We start from the raw sequence: 14843 nt of genomic DNA, 5'->3' as shown, positions 1-14843 counted from the left end.
AGGAGTGAGGACTCCAAAATGTATATTCCCCTAGCATCCAGCATTACTTCTTTGAAATCCTCATTACTCTTGCAATTGCTAATTCAATGCTGGTTTTTGTCCACCCACCCTGAAGTACCCTTCAGTAAGCTCCACGAGGGCAGGGGCTGTGCTTTTCTTGGTCAGGACTCTCTTAGCATCAGTAAATAGCGGCCGATGGATTACTAAGTGAAAGTGCGTTTTAGGCAAGAAGCTACAATTGCTGTCATTGTTATTACCGTCAGTAGCAATGGTAATACTAGAAGTAGTTGTAGGATTTAACTATTAGCACTGTCACATCCAATATACAACAGAAAGAGAGCCACAACATAATATTAGATATCATCAATATTCATTGTAAACTCTTCCGCGCCATTCTTTTAACTGACAGGAACAAATCACTACATGATTAAAAGGCCGTATGAATGTAGCTCCCTGTAATGGTTCAGAGTACAATATTTTGCTTCTCATGTAGTAATCCTTGAAATGCACAATGAGCCCCCACCTCGAGAATGACCCAAAAAAAAGAAAGAAGGTGTGTTCTAATCCTGAAGCAGATGACAAAGCCTTTCCGAGTTTTGGGGAGGGACATAAGCAACTACAAAAATCAGTCCCTTGTGAGAAGAGGATTTGTAACTGAAAACCAGAGGGAAGAAAATAAAATTCTCCAGGAGGAAGAGTCAATTTTCAGTCCCTAGGATGGCGTGGCTTGACTTTTCACCCTTATAAAGAGTAGGGAAATGGACAGAGTGAAAAGGCTGTGCGGTGGGAAGGATGCTCCTTTTGGAAAGGTGACATGGTTCTGAATAAGTATTATTGATATTTTGGGGCGGGGAGGGGGGCAAAACACGAGAAGATGCCAGTGTAGCCCACCAAAGCAAAGAAGGAGTTTATTGGGCTTTAAGTAAAGCTCAGGGCAGTCCAAAAATCCACTGGCCCGAAACCCGATGGGACGTCCCCTGATCACTTCCCAGGACCTTGGAACCCATGTGCAATCCCGGAGCCTTGTGTTTGCTGCGGGTGCACCTGTTAAGGAAGCAGCTCTATTACGTCACATTGCTCACCTTGCAAATGCCAAACAGACTACCTCTTAAAGATATTCCCTCCCAGGTACTTGGTAAGGTACTCAATTAAGTGAATCGTGACTGTGACTGCCCTCCCTTAAATAATTCAGGCCTTTGTAGAGTACTTTTATAACATCCAATATGACAACAAAATTCTTCACTGATTTAATACTGTTGGCACGATGTTATTACTTGTGATGTTATTACCTTCATTCACTTGAAATTGACCAAATCATGCCGTGTATCTAAAAAATAAATAAATAAATAAAAGGTGGGTCCTGGGAATATGGAATGGCGTCAAATACTGTCCCTGACCCCAGGACCATAAACTTGGGCAGACCTAGAGTTTGGAGAGCAGTGGACTTCCTTGTATAAAATAGAAGTCACAGATCTTTTTTGCTGGGTGAGTTTTAAAAAAAGTATTGTACTGCACCTGGAGGCAGGCTGGGGCGCGTCCCTGGGGCTTGTTGACATCCACAGCTACCAGCTGCCATCCACCGGCGGCGTCTTCATGAAACATCTTCAAGACAAAGAGGGAGATGAGTCAGAGACACTTAATACAGAACATCACGAACTCCTACTTTATGTCTCCAGCTTCTACCGTTTTTATGTTATCAAAGATTTGTCTTTTTGTGGATTTATATTTAGAACCTGAGTCATTCCAATTATGTTCACTGGAACACCGAAAACTTAAGTGAATAATAATCATAACAAGAATAATGGCAATAGCTAGCCTGCATTTATTGAGCATTTGCTATGCATCAGGTCCTTTCTGCTTTATACGTGCTTTGCATATAATTGCCCAAATATTCTTCTCAACGAGACTTGATAGGAGGTATTTTATCCCCATTATACTGGTGATTACTACATATTAGACCTGGGGAAAAAATAAAAATTAGAATTCCAAAGCATTATGTCTAGTATGTTTTTGACTGGGAGTGGTGACTTTTTATCTTTATTTACTGGACATTCCTCACCGAGTCAACAGAAAAATATTCTTGGGATAAATAACAGAAGAACTGTGCATGTGGCACAGGGAAGGAGACTGGTTATTTTAATGGTAGAAGACCGACATATCACTTAGTAGACTCTGTGAAATTATTTTAATGATGCCAAATTAATCTGCTCAGCAAAAATTTTATGTATTTTGTCTTAAAATACATAAGTGATGAAATTCAGAATGGTATAGGATACTAAAATCTGATATTCATTGAATGGGATAGCTGGATTGTTGGATGCCTGGGTTATTATCTTAACTGCATACTCTACTCCCTCAAAAATTAGTCATCCGTCAATATTACACCCAACTGGAAGACATTTCCCACTTATAAATATTTTATGCTAGTATATTTTCTTTCCAATTCCTTTTGTGTGTGTAGGGGGAGGGGTGTGGTTGAAAGTGAGATAAGGTGGAATTCAGGATTTTTATTTTTCTAAGACACTAACTAGAAGCTATGTTTATTCCTGCCCAAGACCACAGTTTCACACACATAACTAAATATTTTCTTTGCCATACTTATTCATGCCCTCACATTAGTCTGTGTTCAAAAGGGTAATTATTGATGGAAATATGAGATAATGCAAAGATGCCATACCTAAGATTCCTGGGAGTAGAGGTAGTAGATCATTTGTAGAAAGAAAACTTGTGAGGTGGTGAGGGACAAGTGCCAAAATCCATAGACCTTAATATGTATTTCTTTTTATTAGAAAACATTTTTTTAATGGTTAAACTGAGAATTCTCAACAATGCCAACCTACAAAGATCCACTCAGAAAAATGGTATATCAGATGTTCATGTGTCCTAGAATCAGTACTTTCCAAAGATTGCACTGAGGGCTCTTTGCCAAGTATGCTACTTATTTCATACTTTCCAACATATACAGAGAGCACCTACTATATGACATTCTACAAAATACTGTTACACATATGCTCAATTTAATTATTCCATGAAGCATTATCCTGACTTATTTTTACATTATGCTGTGCTCACCACAAGTGTAGCTACTGTCTGTCCATATATACCATATAAGTATTTTTAAATGACAAAATGGAGGTGCATGTTTGCCCAAAGATCCTTTGATCCAAGATACCAATTACAAACTGGTTTTCTTAGGTGCTGTGTACAGGATTCTGATTCCCTTTAGAATGAATTTTGAAAGGTACTCTTAGTGGTAGAATCAAGCACATCCCCGTGAATAGGCTCATTCTGAGAATTCATACATTGGCTGAAATGCAAACCTTTTAAAGTGCCTTTTAAAGCTGCTGTCAAAATTCTGGGTGTCTCCTTTTAAGGAGAAAAGACAAAAGCAATCCTGTCAGTCCCTAGCTAAAAATCTTCTGTACATGCATCCTATACCCTCTTATCGTTGCACAAAGGATCCCTGGGCATATATTTGCTTTGATCAGTAGCAGACTAATTTTCTCTGTTAAATTATTTTTTTCCAGTTGACCAAAATCAAATGAATCAATTTAATTGTTAGTAAAATTGTTCTCTCAAGGTCACTTCTTTGTATAAAATGAAGTGAAGGAAATGCAGACATGTTTGATGTCTAATTTCTCTTTAGTCCCCTGAATTATACAATAAAATTTAGATTGGTTAATGTAACAATTATGTGAGGTAGAAAACAGGATATTCAAATCTAGGAATCCTCAGGGCTCAAGTCCTGTCTCTCCATATCCCTCAGTATGACCCTACGGGACCATAATTTGTATATACATACTGATTGCCAGAGCCTGCCTTGAGTCTCTTATCAGTATACATAACAAAAACGTAGACTTTGTGGCCCTAAAGTTGAACAGTTCTTTCAGTTCTTCTCCAGGCAAAGTGAAATAAGCTCATCCCCACCACGAATCAGCGTAGATGGGAAGACCACATGACTGGTGACAGATGTCTGACGTGAAGCATCTAAGGAGTGAGAATAAAGGTCTGGGCTAGAGAAATGCTAAGTCCAGGACACTTTCTAGTAGCACGTCTGTGCCTCCCAACATCCAGCTCTGGCGCAATACCCCTGCGCACGTGTGGCATGGGGAGGCCTACTGTGCACCGATGTGGGCGCCATTGTATCACAGATGAATGAGTCTCTTGGCCTTTAACCCAACAGCTAACTGAGCTGGTGGCAACAGTGACCCATGGCTAATAATTATGCAGGTATGAAAGCCACTATCCCCATCAGAGCTCATGCAAACTAATGATTACCACTCTGAAATTTTCCACTTCATTTTCTCTTTGTTTTCCTGTTACACGTTGTATTACGGTCCCCACAAGTCCTTTGGCATTAATTTTTTCTGTAATGTGTTTTGATGCTGTGATTCGAAGGCAGGTTGCTTTGTTATTAAAAATTAAAAAAAAAAAACAAAAAAAACCTCCCAGTTCTCATCACTGGTTCTCTTTTGCCTCCGAACAGTCCATATTAGAGCCAATTCCTCTTAAACTGCCTAAGATCTCAGAAAGTCCGTCTTTCATCCCATTAATATGTATAATTTTCTCTCTAAACACACAGCCCTCTTGGAAAAGTCAATGGACTCAAAGACACCACCAAGCCCACCAAGCCTGGGACCCCTTTGGCTCTTCTGTGAGGATAACTTAACATAGAACAACTGCAAATGTTCCACATGCTGAAGAAGGGCAAGAAGTGTCGCCATTACTGAAAAGCTGTGTGCTTTGCAATACAGTCACCATCTTTGTTTTCATTTCCTTAATGCCTACCTGTTTTACTACAATTAGAAACTAATGATTTAGTGTTTTAAACAATTTAATGAGAGGCCCTTGTGCGCAGAGTTCTGTCAGATTTTACAAATGTAACAGACTCTCAGGAAATGATGCCCCCCCCACCCCAGACACGAAAGCCTCCGGGCCACTCGCCGAGTGGCTGGCGACGGGCTGGGCGGGGCCTGTTGCCAGGCAGCCCGAGTGCTGTCCTACCGAGGCTCGGCCTGGAGCTCCGGTTGCCTAGCAACCGGGTCCTCAGCCACAGCATTTTTCTTAATGAAGGTTTTTCACGGTCCTCTGTGTGATTACCTCTGCTGAATACCTAGACGCATTACCTCTGAATTACCAACGTATTCCTCCTGATTAAGTATAATTTTGCATCAAAACCATTTTGCACAACTTTGTTGAACGTCCCCTTCGCATTTCACTTTCTATTAGAACTGCTGGCTGATTTGGGGGAGCTTCCCAAAACTACTTTCTTAGCTGTGGCTTTATAAATACGAGTTACTGAATAAGCATGATGTGGTTTTAAAGACATCTTAGGTCATCTCTCAGGAACACTGAATGTAAATTCTGCACTGAGTTCATAGATCTATGCTCCATTTAGTTCTCAATGCCCATAGCAGAAAACACACCTTCCAGAGGTTGTCACCTGACTTAAAGGACAGACCAGAATGGACCTGGAACTTCATTAATTCTCATGGTTCACTGGAGGAGATGACAGAAGAAATAAAAACTAGGTTTTTTGTTTTTTTTTTTTACATGTCATCTGTGACATAACTTCATAACTTTAAAAAAATCTTTCATGAAAATTTGAATAGTTGCTTGCCAGAATTGAATAATATTAATACTATTTCATCTATAATGAGTTGGCCAGATGATTCAAACTTTCACAACACCATCAAGATGCTGCATAGGGCTTTTTCAAATATTAGCACGTTTAATAGCATTTTTAACATATAGTTAATAAAAGTTCAATTTGAAGATTTTCAGAGTAAAATTTTTACCTTGGCTCTTTCACAAATACCTTTGTCCCCAGACCACTATTTACAAAGTCCTATTAAACTATTTACAAAGTTATATTAAATTTCTCTTAAAAATGAATATTAAAATAATTAGTCACAAGCATTAAAATCATTTCATTCTTGATTCAGGAATTTTTTCTCTCTCTCTTTTATAAAGATTCAAATTAGACTAAGATATATAAACCTTCCCTGCCTCTTTCTAAACACAAAAACAGAACCCCCCAAAAACACACACACAAAACCAAACCAAAATTAAAAACAAAGACATTGGATCTGGATTGCCCTTCAAAGTAATAACTGCCCTGATACTTATAATTAAATTCTAGGGCACTCCCAATTTCTTGGGAGTATAGGGGCACCCTTCTGAATATATAGTGATTCCTCAAAAATCACAGGTATGCATTATGGAGTCTTCTTCATAATTTACCATACTGTAATTGGTTCGTTCTGAATGAAATATACCTTACATTCCCCAAATAATTCTACTCCTATACATAAAGGCCATTATATTGGTTTTCAATTACATGAATAAATATTTATAAAAATGGGAAATTCTACAGTTTCCATTTTTATCTGTAAGCCTTCTGAAGACTTACAATGGCCAAATCAAATCAAAAGTACATAGTAAATGTGGTGACAATCTTGGCTTTATATCGAATCCACCCTATCACCCAAAAAAGCTGATCTGGTTGGTCTGGGCTTGGGCTCTTGCACCAGCATTTTTGAATAGCTCCCTCCGTGGGCGTGACATAGAAGGCCTTTATCAGAGGGCTTTCCCAAGTTCCATCAAGGCCCACTGAGGGTGGGGCCGGATATGTCCGTGTTCTAGTGGGAAAGGACATCACCACCCCCCCATACAGTACCTGCGTGGTGGCCGTTGACGTAGTACTGCTTCTCGATCCCCACATCTGTTGAAACTGTACCCTGATTTCTGCAAATGTTTCGATGATGACAGCGATAAATACATTCTGAAAGAAAATCACAAACCACGTTTACTAAAGACTGGGGATGAGGAAGCGGAAGGCAACAGAAAGCAAACAAGAGATCTGCAGAAACGGCCGGAAAACACAGATTTTATTAGGACGAGTTTCTGCGGTACCTTCACAAGCCAGGCCAGGAAGAAGATGAGCGTGATGAAGTAGAAGTAGGACCTCCAGCGGGGGAAGCTGTCAATTGCTCTGTACATGAGGAACACCCAGCCTTCCTGGGACGCAGCCTCATAGACCGTGAATATGCTGGTGCCTGTCAGGACACAAGAGAACAGACTGAGTTACCACGGGCTCGGGAAATGGGGAAACACTGTTCAGAAAAAAAATCAATATTTATCCATACTCATTTTCTCAATGACAAAAACTCTTTTAAAGGGACTGAAATCACATGCAACATTTGATTGCGCTTATTCTTAGGATTTTGATAAAGTTGTTTCTGACTTCAAGCCAGGGCAATTTCACGAGCAATAAAATAACTTTATGTTCTATCTTTAGCTGTTAAATGCATCTAAGAGCTTGGAAAAGGAAACGAACATTCAAACCAAGTAAAGCTGTAATAAAAAATAATGTGTAAAGTATAAGCTTGCCACTTGGGGCTTAACACTTTGAGTGTGCTGAAAGCGCTTGTTATTGTTTCAGCCAAAATGAAATAAATTTGAGAACTGGGTTTCATTTGAAGTCACTCTCTCAGAGGGACACTAAAGTTCCTAGGGCTCCAAAAATTAATATGATGGAGCCTGTCTTCAGATTCCATGGTGTTTACTGAACGCTGAAACGTAAGACAGTAAATCATCAAATAGCACTTTGTATTGTCTGGGAGAACTATCTCATTGGAAATGCTACTGCTGATGATGGAAAGAAAGAAAAAATATATATATATGCAGACAGATCTTTAAATAGTTCAGAGAATCTAAAATGCCATTTTGGGGAAAGACAGTGTTCAATTCTCATAACATTATGAGGGATATGTGATTATTTCCCCATTTTATAGATGGGAAAACTGAAGCACATAAAGACTAAGTAATGTATCTAAGGATGCACAGATAATAATAGGGGAAGTAGAATTAACCCAGGCATTCTGGAAAGAAGCCCTGCATATCTAACTGTGACGATACCCTGCCTCCTGACATCCTTTCTGTGGTTTGTTTTCCCCATCTGTAAAATGGGTAAATAATATCTCACAGGGTGGTGAAGACTAAATAATTTCATTTCTGTAAAGCATTGACACATGGTGAGTACTGAATAAATTTTAAGTACTGTTATTGTACAAATTGAAAATAATTGCTTAATGTGATTTTGTGCGAAAACACATAAGTAAAAAGAGTGCTGAATTAAAGTTGTTTGTAAAACAAATATGATACATGTTGTTATTCACAAAACTATAAACATTTGCACCCAATAGATTCCACTGTCATAAACAGGTTATTAGAGGATATAAAACTAATTATCCACCCATGTATGTTCTAATCACACAGAAGTTTAAAACGAGAATATGTATACGATCAGATGTCCAAACTAAGAAGGGGGTTCCTAAAGTTGGCTGGTGACCAGCTGCTTCTCTGAGCCTGTGCATGCGGGAAGAATAATTACAGCATCAATGAACCAAAGTGTGCAGAACAGCAGAAAAGCCTAGTGGTAAATGGGGACAAATGGGACAGAAGCAGCTCTGAAAGAAAAGCTGAGAAAGAAGGAAAGCGTATTCTCATTTAGTGAATGCCTATTACACTAAGTACTGTACATGAAGTGTAACTTCATATAATCATATTTTGTACATTGAAAAGTTGTTGCCATAACAACTAGTATTTGTAAATTATATTTGGTGTCAAGGCTCTTTTACATATTTCAGTGCTAAGGAAACCTCTAATGAGGCAGGTAGGTGGGTAGGTGTGTATAAGAGCAGGTATTATCCATCACATCCTTTTACAGAAAAACAAAGTGAAGGTCACTAGTTAATGAATTTACCTGGGGTAGAAAGTGATAGAACCAGAAACTGTACCCACACCATCAGGTTCCAAGTCTTAAACTCTTTTTTCCTTTAGCATCTTACTTTTATTTTCTCTTGCTCCAGACTAGGACTTTCAAGAGAGTATTTTTTCTCCTACCATCCTTAGTTTGAATGAAGTCCTTTTTTTTCTCCTTAGGGACTATGGTGGCTAAGGATATAGCATACTGAGAAACTCATACAAGAAGATGGCTTTTAAGGAAAAGATTCAGAGAAGAACAGCATGCACAAAAAATAAAACGCCAACAGAAAACAGAAGTCACTCTTTTCATTAATGATTTATATGTACTAAAAATGTCCAACATTTTGCTTTTGTGGACTGCATATGAAAGACAATTTTCACATAAAACAAATCATTTATGTCCCTTATTTTCTTCTAGTTATTTGAACTCAAACAGAAATGTGGCTACAGAAATCCATTATGAACAACTATTAAAGCTTAATAGTTTTACCAATTGAGCATTTACAGGTAAAATACGAGCACTGTCAATGTAAGGTTAAATTTGAGAGGAACACTGAATTACCCTTCCAATATCTGGCCAGGTCCTTCTTTATTAAATCTACAGGGAATATGCTATTTGGGAGTAAGTAAAAAAATAGTATGTTCTAATCTTGAAGAGTTTCCTTCATTTTTCCTATTTTGACACACAAAAAAGGGAAAGAAGTAGAAACCCACCATGTGGCTCAAAGAGCAGGGTTTGTTGATACAAAGAGATGAGATGTTTGTGAAAATGTAACCAAAAAACTCCAAGAGCAATGCTGACTACTGAAGGAAGTGCTTCCCCTACCTGTGAGCTACCCTGGATCAAAGGCTGTGAAGAAGCTACTAAGAGTTGCAGGAGCAAACGCAATTGGATAAGACCTTCCTCATCACTTTTCTGCTCCTGACTTTGCGAAGTGTATGAAAAGAAAATCCCTTTTGGAAAGATTTCCCAATGGTTCACCACCATTTAAACTGACAAAAATCAAGCTTATGATCATCTTATTTTCTTTGGTAAGTGGACAACGCTGAGGAAGAAAACTAGAGCTGCTCAAACTACTTTGCACACACTGCTCTCTGTCTCCCCCCCGCCCCCTTCTTCTCTCTGGTCCTCTTAGCTGAGTCCTGTGAGGCAGCCCTGCTCACCTCCATTGCCCTCAAGCTACACTGGGTTCTCAGACCTCCTAGGGAGCCTGGCTCGCACCTGCCACCTCACTTATCTTGTGTCCTGAGTCCTGCTGCCTCATTTATCTCCCTCACTAGCACGAATTAGCTAACTAACTTGGTGAGCACTCAAAATTAAAACTATCTTTCACCTCTGCACCTGGCATTGTGAGCACTCAAGAATTGCTGATAAACTAAACAATTATCATGGTATTAAGACATATGAAGGCTTTTTCAAATATCTGCTTTTGTATTAACTCTTCCTCACTGTGAATATTGCACAGATAATTTGGAAGCAAATTATGTAAAATTATTATTTTACAACTGATTTTATGTTTTGCTGACTTTCAAAATTCACTTAAAACACATACACATGTATAGATTTCAAAGCCCACACTAAATCCTAACCAGAAAGTCTTCCTCTATTGTTTGATCCACCATGGGAAATTTCTAGAAAATATTATATATTATACATACAAAATATTTTTTCTAGATATAACCCAGAATACTTTTAGTCCATTTTAATTATAGAACTAAACTTGCTAGCTGAAAAAACCACATTTTGTTAAATGAATAATGATTCTACAATAGCATGTGGGGATAGAATGCATTCTCTTTCTGTAAAACAATGTGGCCTGCTCCAAAAATATCTCTGCGAAGCTACTGGAATTGTACCACATTCGTGGACCCCAAATTCTTAAAGCAAAAATTCAAGTTGTAGAAGAAACAAAATCACGACACTCAGCTCATCAATTCTAATTTCATTCATCCTTCTTGACCTTGTCCATCGGTGGTTTGAATTCAGTGGATAAGAAGACCCATTAGTCTACATCTAGAAAATAAATACCCTGGAACTTTCCACAGGCTGCATATACTGAGAAATAGCAGATATTTTTATAGCTCTGAAAAAAATATATTTCCATTGTTTTGACTACCTTTAGTATTACATTTATTGCTTGGCTATCTTCTGTTCTTTTTCCATAAAAAAAGTGATAAATGTGTCCTGGGAATATTCCCTATTGTTTCTTCTAGTCCTAGGTTACACATCACCATTGAGTCATTCAACTTTCAAAAACAGGGCCACAAGATTATAGTGACAACTAATAATAAGCTACTAACCTGAGGTCCCGCCATCAGACTCCTCTTCAAATACAAAATATATGTGGCGCTCTTCTAACAATGGCGATACCCAATCCATTGTGAAAAAAATTGGGCATTTAGAATTGGTGATGTAGCCTTGAGACAGTTGAATAAATAAGTATATCAGGCCCTAGTATGAACAATAATAACCTTTATTCCCATGCTCAGAATTCCCAATAGAACCACAAAGGTTCCTTTTAGGACCATCCATTCCATCCTCTCTCAATATTAGGATCCTTGGAGAAACATTCCTGAACTCTAATCCCTCCAGTGATATGGAACACACATCCTCTTGAGGCAGCCCCATTCCAGGTCAGGCAATCCATCCCATTGGATGTTGGCTCTGGCTCCATCCCTCTGGAATCTGCTCTTAGCTTTGCAAAGCATAGCAAGCTACAGGAGTCTAGAAGTGGTCCCTATACTTCCAGAGTGAGTCATCCCTCCTTCTACCTAGGTCATGCTGCTATAGATACTTGTCTTCTTATCTGGTCCTTCAACATTTTCAGCCTGCTGTACCTTTTATGAAACTGATCTCATTGTCTGTCTTCACTTCCCACCAGGGCACAGATTCTCACTTATGGGGGGCACAATGACAATATTCTCATTACTCAAGAACATCAGTGTCCTTCCAACTTTTCTAAGTTGCTCTCTCTGTTCCTCTGGCTAACTTTGATTGGATCTCACCCTTTTTGGAGATCAGCTGATTGACTTTTCCTCTTCTACCTTCTAGGCTGAGCGTCCCCCTCAGCTGGAAGGGAGAATGAAGTTATATGTTTCTCTACCACTACACATGAATGTCTGTGATCTAAAAGTGCATTCAATAATCTGCTCTTAACCAGTATATTTTGCTGTGAAAGGATATAATCCCCATCCTAGACTCCAAATGGATGCCTTTTTTAGCGACTATAGTTGCAATGACCAAATATTCAGTCCTGAAAGGGGATCAGATAAGAGAACACACGTAAAGAGCTTGATCTTTGCATGTTTCCATTACCAGAAATACAACTTGTTCAAGATGGGATGGGTGGTGCTTCATTGGCGTTCATTTGTTTTGTCATGTCTGCATTTATATAACTTACTCTCCAATGAAATTTTATTTTTAAACTCTAGAACTGCTCCAGAGAGCAATATTCTGATGAAACCACATAACTAATAGGAGAAGAAGAGATTTACATAGTTTAAGTGGGAAATTTACTGAAGCCACTCAAAGGTAAGTTGTCCTCTTTGTTTGGATTAACGTAGAATTCACTGTTATTTAAATCCTGAAGTATCATTGGCTTCGTTGATGCTCTAGCCAGGGTTCCTCAACTTTGGCACTAGGGACATTTGGGACAAATAATGCTTTGCTGTGGGGGGGCTGTTCTGTGCACTGTAGCATCCTTGACCCCTACTCACTAGATTCCAACAGCACTCCCATCCCCCAAGTTGGGAAAACCAGAAATGCTTGTAGACATTGCCTAGTATCCCCTGGGGGGCAAAATTACCCCTGGTTGAGAACCACTTTTTTAACTTGACAGTCTTTCTGATTCTGTAGCTCTGCCCTGTGGTGCCTACCTAGCTCAGGGCCTCGCATATGATTTGCCTTTATTAGGTATTTTGAACTGAATTGAATTTCCTCTCTTGACACAGGGGAAAATGGAACAGTTGTGGGATTTCTCAAAATTTCTCCTTTGGCTTATTATGAACAGTTTGGAGGTTAAACAATTTTAGGCCAAAGGAGAGACCTAAAAATGCATTTCTGGACTATATTTACAATAGTCTACATTTGAATTTGACATTTTATTCATCTCTAAAGATTGTTGAAGGCTAAAAGCCTAGATCCTAAGACATCATTTGTTTATAGAAAGTATTTGCCACACAGTGGATAGCTCAATAGTACCATTACATTAATATTTATGAGTTTTCTGTTGGAAGAAAAATCTTATTTTTTTTTACTTCTTGCAATTTTATAAGGTGACTGTGCACACATGCATCCCAAGGGGAATATTTTCGTTTGCGGAATGAGATATTACAAGTATATTAATTAAGTTTTAAAAAGAAAAATCACATATTTTGAATGAAATAAGTGGGCACAAAAATTTTCCTCACCAAAAATTATAGTGGCACTTTCTGAATTATTCCAAGACAAACCACAAACACACACATTTTACAAGTTTCGCATCTGAATCAAAAGGAGGCATTCACTACATTCAAGGACAAACACAGAAGAAAACGGGCTCATCTGTGGTCCACATTCAGGGCTCTGGGCTCTCGGGACCATGAAGCAGAGTGTCGAACGGAAGGCTGCTGAGCGGTGCATGACATGTGTGGGTGTAAGTCTCAACAGTGGAATCTGAGCAGCCACGACCGAATTTCAAACAGCATGGCGGCCTCTCTAATTCAATTACATCTCATAGCTTGGGGTCATATTTGACAACAGAATCTACACTGAAATCCTTTTTGTTTTGGTGAGCTCCTAGTCTCTTTCATCTCTGGCAATTTCCCCGGTCTCTGGTATAAACTTTCTCCCACACATTTTAACCACATATTTAGACTATTTTAGCCAACGGTCAGTTGTGAGATTCACTGTAACTTTCTACAATATATCTTTCTCCCACCAAACTGCCCCACGCCACCTTGTTGTTTACCTTTTCACGTGAATTGCACACTCAGACCCCGAGAGTTGGATCTGTGGTGGTAATACATTTTACCCAACAGTGGTTATTATAAAAGCAAACACCAAGGAGAGAGTTGTAGTCTTACAGTGGACATCTGGGTTCAACGTAATAAAGCTCTGTCACTAAGGCTGAATGTATCCACATACATGAAACGTGAATTAGGTCAGTAGACCAGCATTAGCAAGAAAGGCCCATCCTGAATTATAGAAGTTTATTGAACAATAAACCAGCTAGAATTAAATTACTTGGGATGATGTCACCTTTCTAATGAATAAAACCTTTATGAACAATGTTTTCTATTCCTTGGAATCGTGTTTAATTTTACTAAGATATATATATATGCAAAATAGTGAATTCAAGTCTTTTGCCTGATAGTGATGTAACCTTATGATTACAATAATCTACACAGAACTCATCGACATGTTCATCTAATGAGCTACACATATTCAGCCTGAGAACTGCCATGTGGCCATCAAAAGAGCAAAACAAAACAACACTTTTTATTTCCTATTCCAGAACATGGAGCAAACACAAAGGGACTCTTTCATTCTAAATGTTTTAAAATGTATTTATAAACCTTATGTTTTTGACCTAAACTTTAGCTTAGTTTTTTTTGTTTGGTTTGTTTGTTTTGTTCTGTTTCTACCGTTAAGCACTCTTTTGGCACCACATTGCCTCACTGATGAAACCACTTTGTTACCTTAACCTCACTCATAGCACTAAAATTTTGTAGTAGGATCAAAGGCCCTATAGGAAAAAGCATGTATATGCTTATATACATTTTCTAAGTTACACTTTTTTAATAAGTAATAAAGATTCTTAGTTGAAATGTATTTCTTCAGATGTAGAAAATTTCTAAACTTCCAAGTTCTGAATATAAAATACTTCTAGAAAAGGAGAGGTGGAAGCTTTAACTATAGTATTCACAAATGGAAAAAGAAGTGTTGACAAGGCTGGATGCTGACACTGGCAGGAAAGTTTAGGTATTAAAGTAGAACAGTTCCAAGGATGCTTAGCCCACATGCCAACAAAAACACTCCAAGCCTCTTGTGCTGGGCTATTTCCATGTAGGCTGGGAACGAAAGCAGCAAAGGA

At 38.5% G+C, this 14843-nt stretch overlaps 1 protein-coding gene across 5 annotated transcripts in view; it reads right to left on the bottom strand.

Annotated features, from left to right (window-relative positions):
• The window catches only part of NALCN (sodium leak channel, non-selective), a 309038-nt gene that overhangs the window by 195011 nt on the left and 99184 nt on the right, over positions 1–14843 (bottom strand). For all 5 annotated transcript variants that reach the window (XM_078070121.1, XM_078070118.1, XM_078070117.1 and 2 more), the window contains 3 exons: positions 6916–7058; positions 6680–6784; positions 1516–1602 (listed from right to left, as the gene is read on the bottom strand). In XM_078070121.1, the coding sequence (XP_077926247.1) occupies positions 1516–1602; positions 6680–6784; positions 6916–7058 (335 nt within the window). The remainder of the gene's footprint in view (positions 1–1515; positions 1603–6679; positions 6785–6915; positions 7059–14843) is intronic.

This window comes from Halichoerus grypus, chromosome 4 (assembly GCF_964656455.1).
Source record: "Halichoerus grypus chromosome 4, mHalGry1.hap1.1, whole genome shotgun sequence".
NCBI classification, from domain to species: Eukaryota; Metazoa; Chordata; class Mammalia; order Carnivora; family Phocidae; genus Halichoerus; species Halichoerus grypus.
The sequence above is the reverse complement of the archived record's forward strand: the minus strand, read 5'-3'. Positions and strand labels throughout refer to the sequence as shown.